The sequence below is a fragment of the Nelusetta ayraudi genome, unplaced genomic scaffold, assembly GCF_046127955.1.
Source record: "Nelusetta ayraudi isolate G7.1 ecotype Tasmania unplaced genomic scaffold, CSIRO-AGI_Nayr_v1 ptg000004l, whole genome shotgun sequence".
In the NCBI taxonomy this organism is placed as follows: domain Eukaryota; kingdom Metazoa; phylum Chordata; class Actinopteri; order Tetraodontiformes; family Monacanthidae; genus Nelusetta; species Nelusetta ayraudi.
The window spans coordinates 10514085-10529276 of record NW_027466054.1 but is presented as its reverse complement, the minus strand read 5'-3'; the positions used below and the strand labels follow the sequence as shown (position 1 = coordinate 10529276).

Sequence of the window (15192 nt, the reverse complement as noted above, 5' to 3'; positions counted from 1 at the left end):
TCCGACAGTAGTTTGCAGAGGATGTTAAAAAAAAAGGTTAGCATTTTTAAATATGTCAGCAGACCATGGCTGGACTCTCAGCTGACAGTGTGACTGAGAGTAATCCAAAAGAACACTGAATGTGGGTCAGCTGTGAGTGAAGTTGTGAGGATTATAACTTCTTATTCAGAGCCTTCAATTTAAATATAACCAAAGATGTTCACCTTCACTAGGTCAGCTAAGCTGAACTGATCTGTGCTCTTCTAGCACCAGTTGAGACAGATGGGCAAGAAGAAACCAAGTCAGACAAACCCAGACAAACCTCCACTCCCCAAAGTACTCCTGGGTCAGTCACAGTTTGATGCATCTTAACCAAGGGAGCGGTTTTATTTGATTATAAATGTGAAACTATCACATTATCTCCTCTTGTGTGAGATGACTAAAGTTGAAGCAGAGAGCCAAGCCCAACTGATAATTATTTATTAGGGGGTATGGAAAAGGAAGTGGAGTCTTAACGAGGTGACTTACCCTTTGAACAAATCATTGCATGACTTTTAGTGTTACAATACAATAATTCACCTTTTGAGGTCTGTGCCTCTTTTCTGGGACGAAACACCTTCACCAGCCCAGAATTTGCAGTCAAAAGTGTCTGTGGCCTACTGATACTTAATTAGATCCAGAGCGCCAGGAACAAATGTGTTGCATAGTTTTCAGGAGCCTGGTTAGGAATACGTAGGGACTCCAAACAAAAGTACAGGAGTACAGGTGACAGGCACAGATGTTTGTGTAGCGCCTGTCTTTTTTTTGTTGAGTTTATTCGTTTGTCAGTTATTTTGTTCTGACTTTTGTCAGCACAAGACATAGAACACAGTAATCCAAGTAGCTTCAGGACATAAAAAGGGAACAGATGTGCTTGGTGGAAGAGCAGTAACACGCACAGCACAAGGCAGCACACTGTAGTTTAATCTTAGTAATTTGATGACATAGTATACGCCACAAGTTCACCTGAGGACTAGTGGTACACTTCATGCTTTTTTCGCAACAGGTGTAGCGTTAAGCTCCACCCCTGTGTTTGAATTTTAAACTTTGACCCCCTCTATGATAAGAAGCAGTGTGTGTCAGAGCTCAGGTGAGCAACAAGGTCCATCCCTTTGTGTTTGTTGTGTGATTGATTGTGCGTGAGGGAGTGTGACTACCTAAGATAAGAGCAGGGGGCCAGTTGACACAGACTGAGAAAAGGCATAACAAGATCTTTATTGTTATTGCAAGACTATGAAGGGCAGCCATAATCTTAGTAGGTAATGGGAAAAACACATGCTTCCCTAAATGTTCTTGAAAACCTATTTTAGTATCCCATTTCACTTCCCAAACTATTACCTCTTTGTGTGATGTGAAAGGACCTATATGTCCATCTGATTTCAATGAGATAAGATGACAGATTTACGCTGTATCACCCGATCCTTGAGTTCATAAGGCTTACTCACTTCCCAGCACATGCTATTTGCCTTTTGAAAAGAAAAGCCACATTGCATTGGAAGTGGTGATATATAGAGAAGCAGAGGTTTCTTTGAAAATCTGTTCAAAGCATACAACTGTCTTGGTTTAAAGAGGAATCCTCTTGTATACCAGGTGAACGGAGCAGAGTGTGTGCAGATGCAGATGTTCATTGTATAATATATGCAATGCCCTTTCTTGTTCAATAATATATGCATTGCCCTTTCACTTAAAGTTGTTTGCAACCACTGCTGCAAACGCTTCAGTTTTGAACACAGACTTTTTTTCATTTCCTGCAAAAAGTTTGTTTCTTTAATTTTTTCACACTCATCTTAGGTAAAAATAAATAGATTTAAGCTGCCAGAAATTGTATGTAGATATATAATGAAGTGGACTTATTGTTGTTGATGGTTGGTATTTGAACATATCATTTTGGCTTTTTGAGAACAAGAAACGGTTTCCCTTTTTTTCCATTTAATGCCCAAGTGGGGCTGCAGAGTGGCACACGATTCCAAATGGTGTTTGCTTGAGCGCCGTCACTGTGGAGACAGGATCAGGAATGTACAGCAGGCTGAAGTTGATTGTAGGTTACTAAACGAAAAACACAATTTTCCGATTTAAAAGTTTGCTGTCCCTTCTGTCCATTAAATCTTTTTGTAGAATTTGAGAGTATAATTGTGCAAGAAAGCCTCATATTTCTAGCCTTTTCTTCGCTCTCATTCATTTGATTTTCCTGAGTGGTTTCTGTCAATGCTGTGTTTAAAAGAAGAACTTTGAATTAATACCACTAGCCAATATTTTGTTCATGTTTTTAAACAATATATTAGCGATGTTTGCTGTTTTTTCCTCTTAAAAAAAATATAGTTTTGCAGTCATTCATAACAAACATTTGATTGTTTCGTGGAGGAGATGACCTTGCTGTAGTCTAGGTCTCCAGACTGGTGAGGAGACAGAACGTTATATTATGCTGTCTTTTGGAAATTGTTTGCCGTCAGCTCAAAGTCAATATGCCCTTCTGACCAGTCACGGTGTACAGTTGAATAGAGAGAGAGCTGCTGTTGGAAAGCACTTTAGAAAAATATTTATAGGGCCAGTGTAATAGAAATGATTCAAGACCTCGACATACTGTGATCGGAGTCACAGGCAGTGGAGAGCATAGCTACTAATACTTATATAGAATCAAGGAATCCCACTCAAGGGCCTTGACAAAGGCTTTTGCAACAACACTGTTCCTCATAACAAAAGCAGCTTTGTATGGTCAGCTAAGTCACAAAAGCTATCTCAACTGGAATTAATATGAAATATTGAAATGTTATTAAACAAAGAAAGAAAAGCCCATAATTCAGTCATGCATCATTAATGTAACAACTGCAGCAATAGACTGTTGAGTCTCATGCCAAAGCATGGGACGATTTAAAGTGAGTTAGAGTGATTATACAGGAAATAGTCTATGGGCTATGAAATCATGTAAAGAAAACCAACAAAAAAGAAACCCAGCCTGTGCATTGTTAGAATAATGTACATAGATAAGCTCAGCATAATCTTCTTAGAAAAACAGTAATTATCTTATTGCTAATAATATCACTGTCTGATTTTTTTCGTGAATCAGGACCTCATAACTATTTTATTTATTTATTTTTTAGGATTTTCAATTTATTTTTTTTTACCTGTGGTTATTTTCGGATGCTTCAGAGACTTGTACAAAACTAACATGCTGAGGGTTTTGCAAACACCAATGCAGATATATAGTGGTGGTAATAGTTAAATGATGTGATATGTTGCGGGGTAACAGAAAGCTGAGTTTAAGGGTCCCTGTGTTACAATAGACCCTACAACGTGGTGGTGGAATTTCAAGCATTTTACCAGGGCTGTGAAAAGAGAGGTAGAGAGAGAGAGGTAGAGAGAGCACTGAAAGAGTTTATGTAAGCATGTGAGGTAGAGGCCTGTGAAGGCTGAGGAATGTGAGGAAGGGGTGACTAGAATTTACAGAGGTAGCTTAAAGCAAGGCCCATTGTTTCAACTTCAGAACAGGCAATGAGATCCTGGCCGTTCATAATCACATCATTGTTGGTCTTGATTTGTTGAGTTTGGCTGTATGAATGGAAAAAAAAAAATCAGCACGGATAAAGTCACGCAATGTGGAACATTTATTTGATATGTTAGCTCAACACCCTGCCCACCACATGACCAAAGGTTGGTAAAGAAGTACTTTATTGTTTCCCTGCACAGGGCGTGAGTGCACTCGTACATAAAATGACGTGTCCTGATAATTTGAAATCCTCAGACTCTCCGAGGAGTCTGTGGCGCTGCCTCAGTGCTCAGCTAACTTTGAACAACAAAGCCAGAGGGAAAAGAAAAGAGCAGGAGGGGAGTGGAGGGGGTGATGGAAGGCAAATCTGGCAGAGGCGAGTGCATGGTTGGCTTATTTTCCCGTGGCCTAAGGGCAGGGTTTGCTCCTGCGTTACTGGGTAGGTCAGGTATATGAGGTGGGTGTGGCTACCGAATTCCTCCTATTCACATTTCTTTCGGGCAGCTCTGTTGATACAACTTCAATGGCGTACGCAGTAGCCTGTGTATTCCACATTTTTCTAAAATGAGTATGTTTTGACTCCCTTGAGGGGCAGATGTGAAGGCAGCAGACTTTGGCACATGGCATTTAGCTCCAAGTGGCAGGAGTGCCGGAATCGGCACTCTTTTTGCAGCTGCAGTTGTGTCCGAAGCGTTCTGAGTGTGAAAAATGACATTATTATCTTGTCAGCCATTGGACACAAAGCAACTCATGACCTTGTGGAAGAGTACAATCGTGCTATGCTGGTGTCCGCCACTCAAACTGAGGAGCACTCAGGCATGTTGAGACACTGACTCAACTCAGAAAAAACAAAAAAACAAAAGATGTCTGAGATTTTACAATTACCCACCCACCCCCTTCTTCTTCTTCTTCTTCTTCTTCTTCTTCTTCTTCTTCTTCTTCTTCTTCTTCTTTTTTTTTTTTAACAAACTCTTCTCCACTCCACTCTTCTTTAATCACTTCTCCTCTAACCACTTTGGCTTCTCATTAATCAGCCCATAATCTGTGAGTGCCTGGAGGGGTCTGCATCCACAGTAATGTTGTTGTTTTGCAACTTTATCACAGATCTACAAGGTTTTTGTGTGTATTGCATCTCACAAAAATAGAACAAAGTGTGGAAACTGCTGGACAGAGAGGGGAACTTTGAGAGATGATTATTGTGTTACCCTTGGAAATCTTACACCTTGTCATGATAATGCTGCTTCTCCTTTCTATTTGATATTTATTCAAGATTTAGCTTGGCCTTTTCCACTAAGTCCCTTCCCGCAGGTGTCTGGAATGTTTGTCTCTCCCTGCTTTTCAAAGGACTACTAAAAAGCTGATGCAAGCATCTACAATCTCCTCTATGTATTTTTCTCTATTATCCCCTGTGCTGTTCCCGCCTCTGCACTGCCATTAATTATTATTTTGGACTGAGATATTTTTGTTTCTAAATGAGGTAGGATATGGTAATATGGGCTCCTTCAGTTTTTATATATTTTTTTATTTTTTACTTCTCTTAATTGTCTCTGGGTATGAAGAATCACATCTCAGCTCTTTGTTCGAATTACACAAAGGTGTCATCTAATTTGTTTTTGTGGGGAGAGTTCTTTCCATATGGTCCTGGGCTTCCAGAAACTAAAGAAAAAAATATCTTTATTCCCCCAGACTGACAACTCTTCTTATTACATGCCTCTGGCTTGGATGAGAGAGGCATAATGATGAATAATGACAAGAGAACAAGGAAGGCCCAAAATTCCGGGTGATGCTTAAGTAAAGCAGAGTGCAGAGATAAAGAGCTATGCCCCCACCAAACTCCCTTGCCGCGTTAAATTAAAGAATTCTGGGACAAGTCTTTGGAATGCTGCAAGCTCTCGTCCTCAGAATTCCGTCTAACCCAAGGCGAGCTCTTGGGCTGCTCTCGGTTACACTTCTGTATAGCAGCTCATCGGGTTACTGTGGTTGAACAAAGCCAGCGGCTGCAGCAGCAGCAGAGATGGTTTACGCGAGCCACTTCGACCATTGAAACGTGTCCCTCTGTGTGTGTACGACTTTATGCCGGCTTCCATAACTGGGCCACCAGTTGCTGTTATTGAAGACAAGGGGCATTGTGCGGTCTGCCTCTGCTTTCAGTGACTTTTTAAAGTTTCAGATGGCAGTAGAGACAAACAGAGGTGTAACCCTCCATCGCCCTTATCGAAGTTCTGCAGGAATCACAAATAGCAGGCACACTATGGCAGTTCCATTGGCAGGGAAATATGAATGTTTATGTTGCTGGTCGCTGCCTTTTATCTTGTGCTCGTCGAAATATTAGGGGCTTAGCATGCGCAGGTTGTTCAAATAATTGGCCATTGTTTCGTTATCAGTCGCTCTTATCTGGTTTTTACTATTGTCCTTCATAGATATCGGTTTGTTTTTTCTGGCAGGGCAACAAAGAGATAGTATACCCATATTGTACTCAAGCCGCATTAATATGCTTGTTTGCGTTCTCTTCATGACCTGTTTCCTGTTAAAAGGTCCTATGACAACCGCATAAATTCACATCAATTAAATTCCTATAAACGTCCTGTATTTGCTGTTTAAACAGAAGAACCTTTGTGTTTTGTACTGAACACAACCAGTGTATCAAATAATAATGTAAGGGACAGTTCTTTTCATCCTGAAACAACATCAGTGCATGGGCTCTTATGCTTATTTTGAAAAAAAAAAGAAAAAATAATATATATTATTGGCAAAGTGATTGATGACCTTTGTAGACAATAAACACAGATGGCACCAGCAGGTTTTAAAAGGGCAATCCAAAACATGTGACTTTGAATTTAGACCTCATAAAGCAGCTTTGATAATTAACTTAAAGCCATTAAAGAACAAGGAAACAGTGGGAGCCATGTGATATCATATCTGTTTGTAGGTGACTAATTCACCTCTTGCAAATGATGCCATGAAACATCTCATGCACCCATTGGCAGCAATCTGAAGAAGCACCCTTTTTATGTGGGCATCACCACATTGATTGCAACCTCACATACTCGCACATACACACATACAAACCTGCTCCTTTTTATATTTAGTCTGAAAGCACCAACTGAGCACCTGTTGAGTGCCTGTAAGTGGGGTCAGGTCGACATGAGAAGAGCTGGCGTATTTTCTTCGCTCTTTTACCCCTGTACATTTTCCCACTTACGTTCTTTCAGGCATTCTGACCGTTGGCCAATTTCAGACTTAAAAGACACAGAAAATCTATGTTTATACACCATTCATATAGTATATAGACTGTTCTCTGGCAAAACTAGATTGTTTTGGATTACAGCTCTATGATCCAAAAATGTACCGAACTGACACAAGGTTTTGCCGATCATTATTTATTTATTAAATAAGCCTTCCAGCATTCTGAATCAAAACATTATTTCAATACGGATTTTGCTGGATATTCAATTTGGGGTTTCATAGTCTTGGCGTGTATGATTTTCTCAGTTCCAAGCCAACCCAACCTCCCACGCTTCCATTTAACCATTGTCCACCTATTCAGCTTAATGGCCCCTGAAAGCTCTGTTTGCTCAGCTGAAGGCTGCAGCCCCCATTTGACAGTGAACGGGAAAAAAAAAAAACACAACGTCCTAGCCAGCGAATGTAAACAGGAGCATGCAGAGGGCCTGCTGTTAATATTCCACCTTGACATGTTTCACTGGTCGCGCCTCCAGCCGTCGCCAACCTTGGGGGCATCTGCTCTTGATGTTTTGTGTTCTCTCGCAGCGCGCCCTTGAGTATAAACACAGCCATCAATGATAGCAAAGGAAAATCTAACGCTCCCGTCTCTCTCGTCTCCCAGGTGTCATCCAGACACAGGAGCTGCTGGATCATGAGACAACGCCCCACTACTGGCTCACGGTCTACGCCATGGACCGCGGCGTGGTGCCTCTCTCCTCCTTTGTGGAGGTCTTCATCGAGGTGCAGGACGTCAATGACAATGCGCCGCAGACCTCGGAGCCCGTCTACTACCCCTCGGTTGTGGAGAACTCCCCCAAAGACGTGTCAATCATCCAGATCAATGCCGTTGATCCGGACGCCAGGGCCAGCGACAGGCTGTCCTACAGGATCACCAGCGGCAATCCCCAGGGGTTCTTCGCCATTAACGCCAGGACAGGTAAGAGTGCCGTTTAAAGGTTAAGTGTGTAATATTTGGATATTTTAAAGAATAAACAGCAACATTTAGTGGCTACATTTTAAATTAAAGCGTCTTTCACTCCCCTTCCCCCTCCTGAGCCTGCCGGTAAACTACTGTGGCCTGCACACTCAAACATGCATACCTCTTCCACCTTCTTCTTCGCAGATTGATTTGAAGATGCGAGTAGTCACCCTAAATAGAAAACATGTGGTCAGGCAGCTGGATTGTCCAGACTGGCCTCCTTAGAAATATGGCGGTGCAAGATGGCAGCTAATTATATGTATATTCTTATATTAATAAGAACCATTATATGGGTAGGAAAAGCAAATAACTTTTATTTTCCAGCCTTTGTATGCTTTTACTAATGTGTTTATGGGCATTCTATTAAGCTTTTCCCAATATAAAAATAATAAATTAAGCCAAATATTACACACTGGAACCTAAAAATGTAAAAAAAAAAAAAAAATGACCTCATATGTCAGAGGCATGTGTCTTATCTGAAGACCATACATGGCTGATAGGCTGGTGAGCCTCCTGTTTCCCCCCTTTTTCTCCGGGGAGCAGTGTGAACGCAGCATTTCAACCCCGGCAGGAGTGGGAGGAGCTTACAGGGGGTTTTCCACTCTCACACTCTAAAGTGTGTTCTCATACGGTACCCTGGAAATGGTGTGGCCATTAATATTTCATCAGGTTCCTTTAATGTTGCAGGAGCAGGCTATGTTTAGTTGAATAGGGGAGAAAATACCAGTAGTGGGGGCAAAGTGAATCTCTGTGTCGGGACACAGCTGTACAGATTTATTTCTCGCTATGCTACAAACGCTGCAAATTCAAGTTAAAAATTGAGGCAGAAAGAAAGATTGTGCCAGTGTGGGCACACCGGCATGGATACACCGGGTTTAAATCAGACAGCTTACAAATAATGTCACCCTTTAATCCCAGCAGTAAAAAGGGAAAGGGTTAAACTCTCTCTCAGTGAGGGTCTGGATTACCAAATTTGTTATTCCCACTGTACACACAGGTGCCTTGCTGCCGAGAACGCAAGTGCTCATTAAACCGGGATGAGGAATGCTTAGTGGAGCAGTTGCTTCACTTTGTCTTCACTCACGTGTGTGTGTGTGTGTGTGTGTGTGTGTGTGTGTGTGTGTGTGTGTGTGTGTGGTCCCATGTCCCCAGGGCTGTCGCATCAACAAACTGGAGTTATTTTTGTTGGAAGTGGCAATGTGAATTTTTCTGACCAAATAAGGATTGATCATGAGGCGCGCCTCTCGCAAAACCAGGCCGCACGCTCAGGCTGGGCACCGCTCCACGTAGAGGGATGAGGAAGCTAAAAAAAAAAAAAAATAGATGATAAAGAAAAGAGGAAAAATTTGGTATGTGGGCAACAGCGGTTGCCTCTTTGTCTGCTTGCAAGATCAGCTTGTGCGCACGCTGATAAGAGGGCCAGTCGGCAGAGAAATGAAAAAGTGAAATCGAACATTTATCTCCCTGCACTGTGGTCATACATTATGCTGCTTATAGAGGTTCCTCAGATCGATCAGCTGCCAATCATTACTGACCGCTATTCAGCGGTGGACAATGATGACGATCCTCTTTGTGTCCCTCCCATCCTGTTTTTTTTTTTCCATAAGCCACAAGTTTGTTTTTTTAAAACAAGTTTTGTTGGATTGTTAGTCTCAGACGTGGGAGGACAACTGAGTCCGAGGCTTTTCTCAAAAAAAAAAAAAAACAAACCTCCAGGATGGGCTGCGTTCACACAAAACTGTCGCTGCGATGTAAGCCGGCGAGGTTGTGTGGTGGTCGTAAAGGGGGTTGGGTCTCACACCGTGGGGAGGTGACAGGACTCATTTTGTGGCTTCAGGTCGCTCGTGTGGTTCGCTGCTTGAAGACGTGGTTAGCCGCTTCAGTGTGAAGGCTGCGACAACAGCAGCTGTGACAAACATGCATTCGCTTTTCTGTGTCTTCAAGTTATACTCTTGTGTATTTTCACCTCTGGTGCCGCAGCTGAAGAGAAATGTGTCGGCCAGTCCTGAATCATTTCATCTCACATCTGGCGATTTATTTTCAAACTCGTCGTCTTACTCAGATACGCAGCCATTATTATCTGGCGGTGAGCAGGATCCTCTGCTCTGTATAATTTTATATTTGCAAATGTTCGAAGCGCGTGATTTAAAAAAAAAAGCTGTTTTAATGGAGACTCTCTGAAGCAGAAGGATAGAGCCCATTCATGCATATCAAAGCATGTTAAAACTTTTATCGCTGTGACAACGGAGCCCCTTGTGTCAGGTTCAAAAGGAGCTTCATTAAAATTTTGCTGCTGCTTGAACTTTCCTTATTTGTTTTTTGACGAGTTCCGCAGAGAACGGAGAGAGAATTCAGTTGATCAAGTAAACGAGAAGGGAAGAAGACAAGAAGCCAAATGTGGCTGACTTGTAGGAAAGAGAGCACCCCGCCAGAGTGCCAGTTAAAACAAAAGCGGCAGCATCTCAGAACATTTTTTTGTTCAGAAGTGGATTAAACCTCTTGAGGAACGATACTTAACCTTTTCTCTCTTTGTATTTCCTCCCTTTGGGAAGAAGAGGGAGCGACGCCGACCTGATATCTGTCCACATTATCAACTCAATATGGTGCTCCCGCCGCATATTACAGGTTTTTGAAAATGTTTAAATTTACATCATGTAAGTCTCTGTAATTACACGTTCTAAAAATGCATTGGAAGCATAGACCGAGTCTTGGCACATCTACAAAGCTCCGCAAAAGGGGTGGGAAGGAGGAAAAGACGTTAAAGCCTATGTTTTGTTTGTGGCTTCTGGAACTCGGTAAGCATATGCTTTGAGCTAACTAGCTAGCTCTTTCGCATGAGCTACGGCCCCGCACATTTTCCGAGCAGCCTGTTAGGCATCAAACACATACGAGGGCCTCAATTGACGCCCTGGGTGGTGTTGCCTGCCCTTTTCCTCAGGACAGACCCATATTGGTTGAGTTAAGTTCACGATGAAAGACTCAGGCCTCCCTTTATTTCTGCCAAGTAAACAAGTTATGCTTTTTGGGTTATTTTCTGACTTTTGAGTTTGGAGACATTAAAGCGCGAGGCCAGCTCTTCTTCTCTCCAGCAAACACAACTGAGATGTCTGAGGGCTTTAGTGCATTTTGATACGGCTGTGCTTCTTTTTATGGGAATGTGCGAGAGGGAGAGTGAAAAAAAAGAAAGAGGCAGAGCTCTATGGGCAAAAGTTGCACCAGTCAGCTGGATGTGAATTATACTTTCTAAATCAGTAAGAGATAAGTGAAATTTGAATAATGCTGTTTGGATGTGAAATTTCTAAAGATGAGCAGTGCTCAGTCGCCTGGGTGGCACAGTTTTTCTCCTGGCACACACACATGGCTGCAGTTCTTCCAGACTTCTGAGTCTTAATGTGAAAGGGGTGAAAAAAAAGGAATGAATCCCAGACAAAGACTTCCGAGGTATGCAGAAGGCAGACGGCCACGCATTAAAACAGTCTCCGCACAACACGGTGCACAGTCCTCTAAAGGCAGCCAGCCCACAGACTGCACTTTTATTCGCTCTTTAGAAGGAGGCGCCGCAGCCGCAGCTGCTTCGTCTGACGCTGTCGGCGTTTGTTGCCCACCTCGTCTGCAGGAGAGTGAGCGGCGTTCATTACCTGAGGAGTCACTTTCTTCTCCCTCCTTAGAAAAACGCCGCCGCTGTGCTGTGACAGGGTGGGCCCCGAGCGGAGCGTTTCTGCAAGAGCCTGCACGTGCCGGGGGAAAAGGCCAACCGTTTAGAGCAGTGGTTCTCCACTGGTGGAGTCTCAGGACCCACATTTTTTTTTCCTCATAATGAAGTCGGCATCCATATTTATTCCACAAAAACAAAAAGGCTAGCCCACTTTCTATCATGTCAAGTGAATAAATTATTGAAATGATTGAATTAAATTGTGTGTCCTGCAAAATAAATGCCAGACATTTTCTCTAAATAGATTTTTTCAAGATACATTTTTTTTTCTTAAAAAATGGAACTTGCCCACAGAGTCGCGACCCAATCAAAACAGCTCTGCGACCTACTTTTGGGTCATGACCCGCCAGTTGAGAAACCCTGGTTTAGAGGCTAGATAGTTGCAACACCCGCAACCCAAGTAGGCAGAGAAGACAACAAACTTAATGAAACAATAATGACCTATGACTTCATTAACTTGGATTTTCTTTTCTTTTTAAACGCAGCATTGCCACAAAATAGCATCATCTCGTTCTGCCAGCAGGCAATGGAAAATGTGACACAAGAGCTTTTATGATAAGCACCTCAACCTTGTGCAAAGCTCCACCCTATTGTGAGGGCACCTACTTATTCATCACCAGACACCAGACAAGTCATTGGTCTACCGAGCTGCACCTTTAAAGGGCTAGAGCTGTCTGTGTCTGATCACGTCAGCCCTTTAATGGCAGCTGTCATCACATCCGTTAGGCCCAGGTGAATTCTTCAGGCAGGTTGCATTAAACGGTCGGGACCCATCCTTTTTTTTTTTTTTCAATGCCTGCAGCCATATTTTTACAGTCATCAGTCCAGATTCCAAACTTTTTATCTGATGATACGAGACTGCAGCGGCCCAACAGCCACTTTGGGCTTTGCTCAGTCTCGCCGTCCTTCTCATTCCGAGGGCGCTATCAAAACAAAAGACAGACAGGCACACACACACACACACACACACACACACGCAGACACACACACACACACACACACACACACACACACACACACACCAACAGTGATCAGCGCTTTGCTAAAGAGCTAACAGCTATCAGGGGAAGTGAGATAGGAAGTGGATATTTCCAACAACTTCCTGATAGTGTGGGTGATTTGGAGGCCAAACCATTGTCACGCTTTTTTGAAGGGGATTGCGAAAGAGAAAGGGTGGAAATGAGAAACGGCACATTTTCCTCTCCAGCCTTCAAAGGGAGGTCACGGTGGCTCAGCTGGCTGACGATCAGTTTAAACACAATGTTTGAAGAACAAATCCAACCTGAACCTTTGTGCCGTGATGGCTGTTATTTTGCGGCTTCGTTGCTAAATGCTGTTAATTCTACTTAATTTATTTTATTAAAACTTTACCTTATTGTCATGTGGACTTAATCTCCAATGTTATGTCCACAAAGAACAAATTTACTGACTTAATTGTATGGAAAAGGAAAATTAAGAAATTCACAGACGGCAGGAAGCACTGACTTTACTGAACCGCCTGGACTGCAGCCATTGACGGACTGCTTTCAGTGTCACTTTGTTTTAAGACTAAGCCAAAAAAAGAGGTTGACCAATGCGCGGATTGTTCTGGCTGCGTGAGAGTCAAACAAATTCAACCACCAGTTTGCATTTACTCTTTAAAGGGCATAAATCAATGTAGTAATGGGTTGTTAGAACCATGTCAAAACAATAAAAACCCTTGAATGTTTTTACTTTTAGTTATTCAGAAGTCCTCTTGAGCATCATTGTGGATGATTTCCTTTGTCTACAGTGAAATTCACATTTTACCTCCCAGAAATATTAATTACTAGCTAATGAGTATGAGCTCAATTTCTACATAACTACAGTTGTGGGCAAAATGACCGATTAAACACCAGTCTATCACTGCCGCCCCAGTGAAACCACATTCGACACTGTATCACTCTTTTTTTGCTGCATCTTTTCTGCGCTAATGACTCTCTCTGGGTATCTTCGGTTGTTTGGATTGCACGTATTTTAAAAGCAACCAATAAGAGGGAAGTCACAAGGCGGTTTGCGGATACCAGGCAACTTATATTAAAGTCAATGAATCTGTCGCTACCTCAACACTTGTGCAGACAAGTGACACACTCTTAACGCTTTTACAATCTGTCTCGCCATCCCAGCGCCGCCTGACTGCTCCCGAGCATCCAGTCCATTTACACAACCCCCCCGGCAGCACTCACTCTCACTCTGCAACTTGAATTCCCATAAGCTCCGAGTCTTCCAATGCGCGGCCGCCTTTTCATATAACAAATAAGCCTTGCAGCTGTGGCGTGCCGAGATATCTTAATCCTAAAGTAAACGAGGCTTCCCAGCTAAATGCCTTTCAGTCATTTTCCTTGAAGACGTCGGCGTCGGGTGTGTTGTGATTCTCCTAAATGGCTCCTTCCTGTTGTGTTTGTTGAAGTCGGTGCGTTTTGAACATCGGCGACGGCGGTGACCGTCACCTGCTGTTTTTTAATTGGCGCTCGGAGTGTCGCTTCTCTTTGCAGCCCGTCCCATCTAACGCCTTTTGAGGAATTTGTTATGAAGAAGGCATCAAAGAGCTTGGACTGTGTGTCCCGTCGCCGTCTTAGAGTCTGAAACCCCATTTGATTTTTGTTGTATTCCCCCCCTCGCAGTTATTATTTGCAAGTAAACGAGGCATCATTAGCACAGACAACACACTCGCTGCTGCTGGTTGAGCTGTGAGCGGTCGTCGCTAATCTCGCACACAACTTTGTCAAGTTTGGAATGTTGCAGCCTGTGTAATTTTACCCCCTTAAGCATTGGAGAAGAACACTGGTCCAGACGATTGCTTTGCACGGAATAGTGTCAGTGCATCGACACCGTAATCGACATCTAAAAGACTAAATCCCACTCGTCATCCCAGTCTCCTTGGAGTCTCTGGGGGAGATTTCTCAAATTTCTCCGAGGTAAATCATTCCACCCAGTGGAAGCCGGTTGCGGCCAACAACTCCAAAGTAAAAAAAGCATAATGAAACACAATATGTGTTGCTGTACTGCTGTTGTTACCCAAGGACTTGTAGACGACACTGTTGCCACCCAGAGAGACCCATGAGTTTCCCTGGTAGCTTTTACATGCTGGTGAGACTCTGGTTTTAAGGCTTCGCTGGTTATTTTCTCAAGCCAGACGGGAATGCAGACTCTTCTGCACACTTGGATGACGCCACGCAGAGCAGCATGTTGGCATGTCGTGTTTTCCCTGCGTTAAGCCGTTCCATTGTGGCAGATCCGAGGGGGGAATTCGCTCCCTTCAGAACGTTCAGGAGGGCTTTATGGATTAGAAAATGTCACCAGTTCTGAAAGTGGTGGATGAAAATGGATGAAAATGGATGAAAATGGATGAAAAATTTCAGGGGTTAAACTTGTCACTTGACCAAACAAGAGTTGCGTCATGTGACACATGCGCGTTACCTTGGGGACTCGTAATCACAGTCCTCAAAACCTGGCTAACAGGCCCACCGGTGCCTTGGCCTTCTTAATTCCCTGCAGGCCTCCATTTTGGAGCCGCGGTTGCAGCGCTCAAGGACATGGTTGAAAGTGCCACTGCTGCTTTGCTGTTGTTTTTCTCTCTCTCTCAAAACAGCATGGCTATAATTACTGTCGGCCCAGCTCAGCCCACGCCCGAGGATGGCTTTCGTGCACGCACGCACGCACGCATGCAGTGTGTGTGTGTGCGTGTGTGCGTGTGTTGTTACAAAGGCTGTGGGTTTGATGTGTAGACTTCTCTGGCGAGCGCCGGCTAACCAA

The 15192-nt window shown here is 43.3% G+C and overlaps 1 protein-coding gene across 4 annotated transcripts in view; it reads left to right on the top strand.

The window, feature by feature from the left end:
• Positions 1-15192, top strand: part of fat1a (FAT atypical cadherin 1a) — a 70734-nt gene that overhangs the window by 9751 nt on the left and 45791 nt on the right. For all 4 annotated transcript variants that reach the window (XR_012927711.1, XM_076034071.1, XM_076034083.1 and 1 more), the window contains exon 3: positions 7350-7664. Coding sequence is in view for 3 of the 4 variants with exons in the window: in XM_076034071.1 (XP_075890186.1) it covers positions 7350-7664 (315 nt within the window). In the remaining variant the exon portion in view is untranslated. The remainder of the gene's footprint in view (positions 1-7349; positions 7665-15192) is intronic.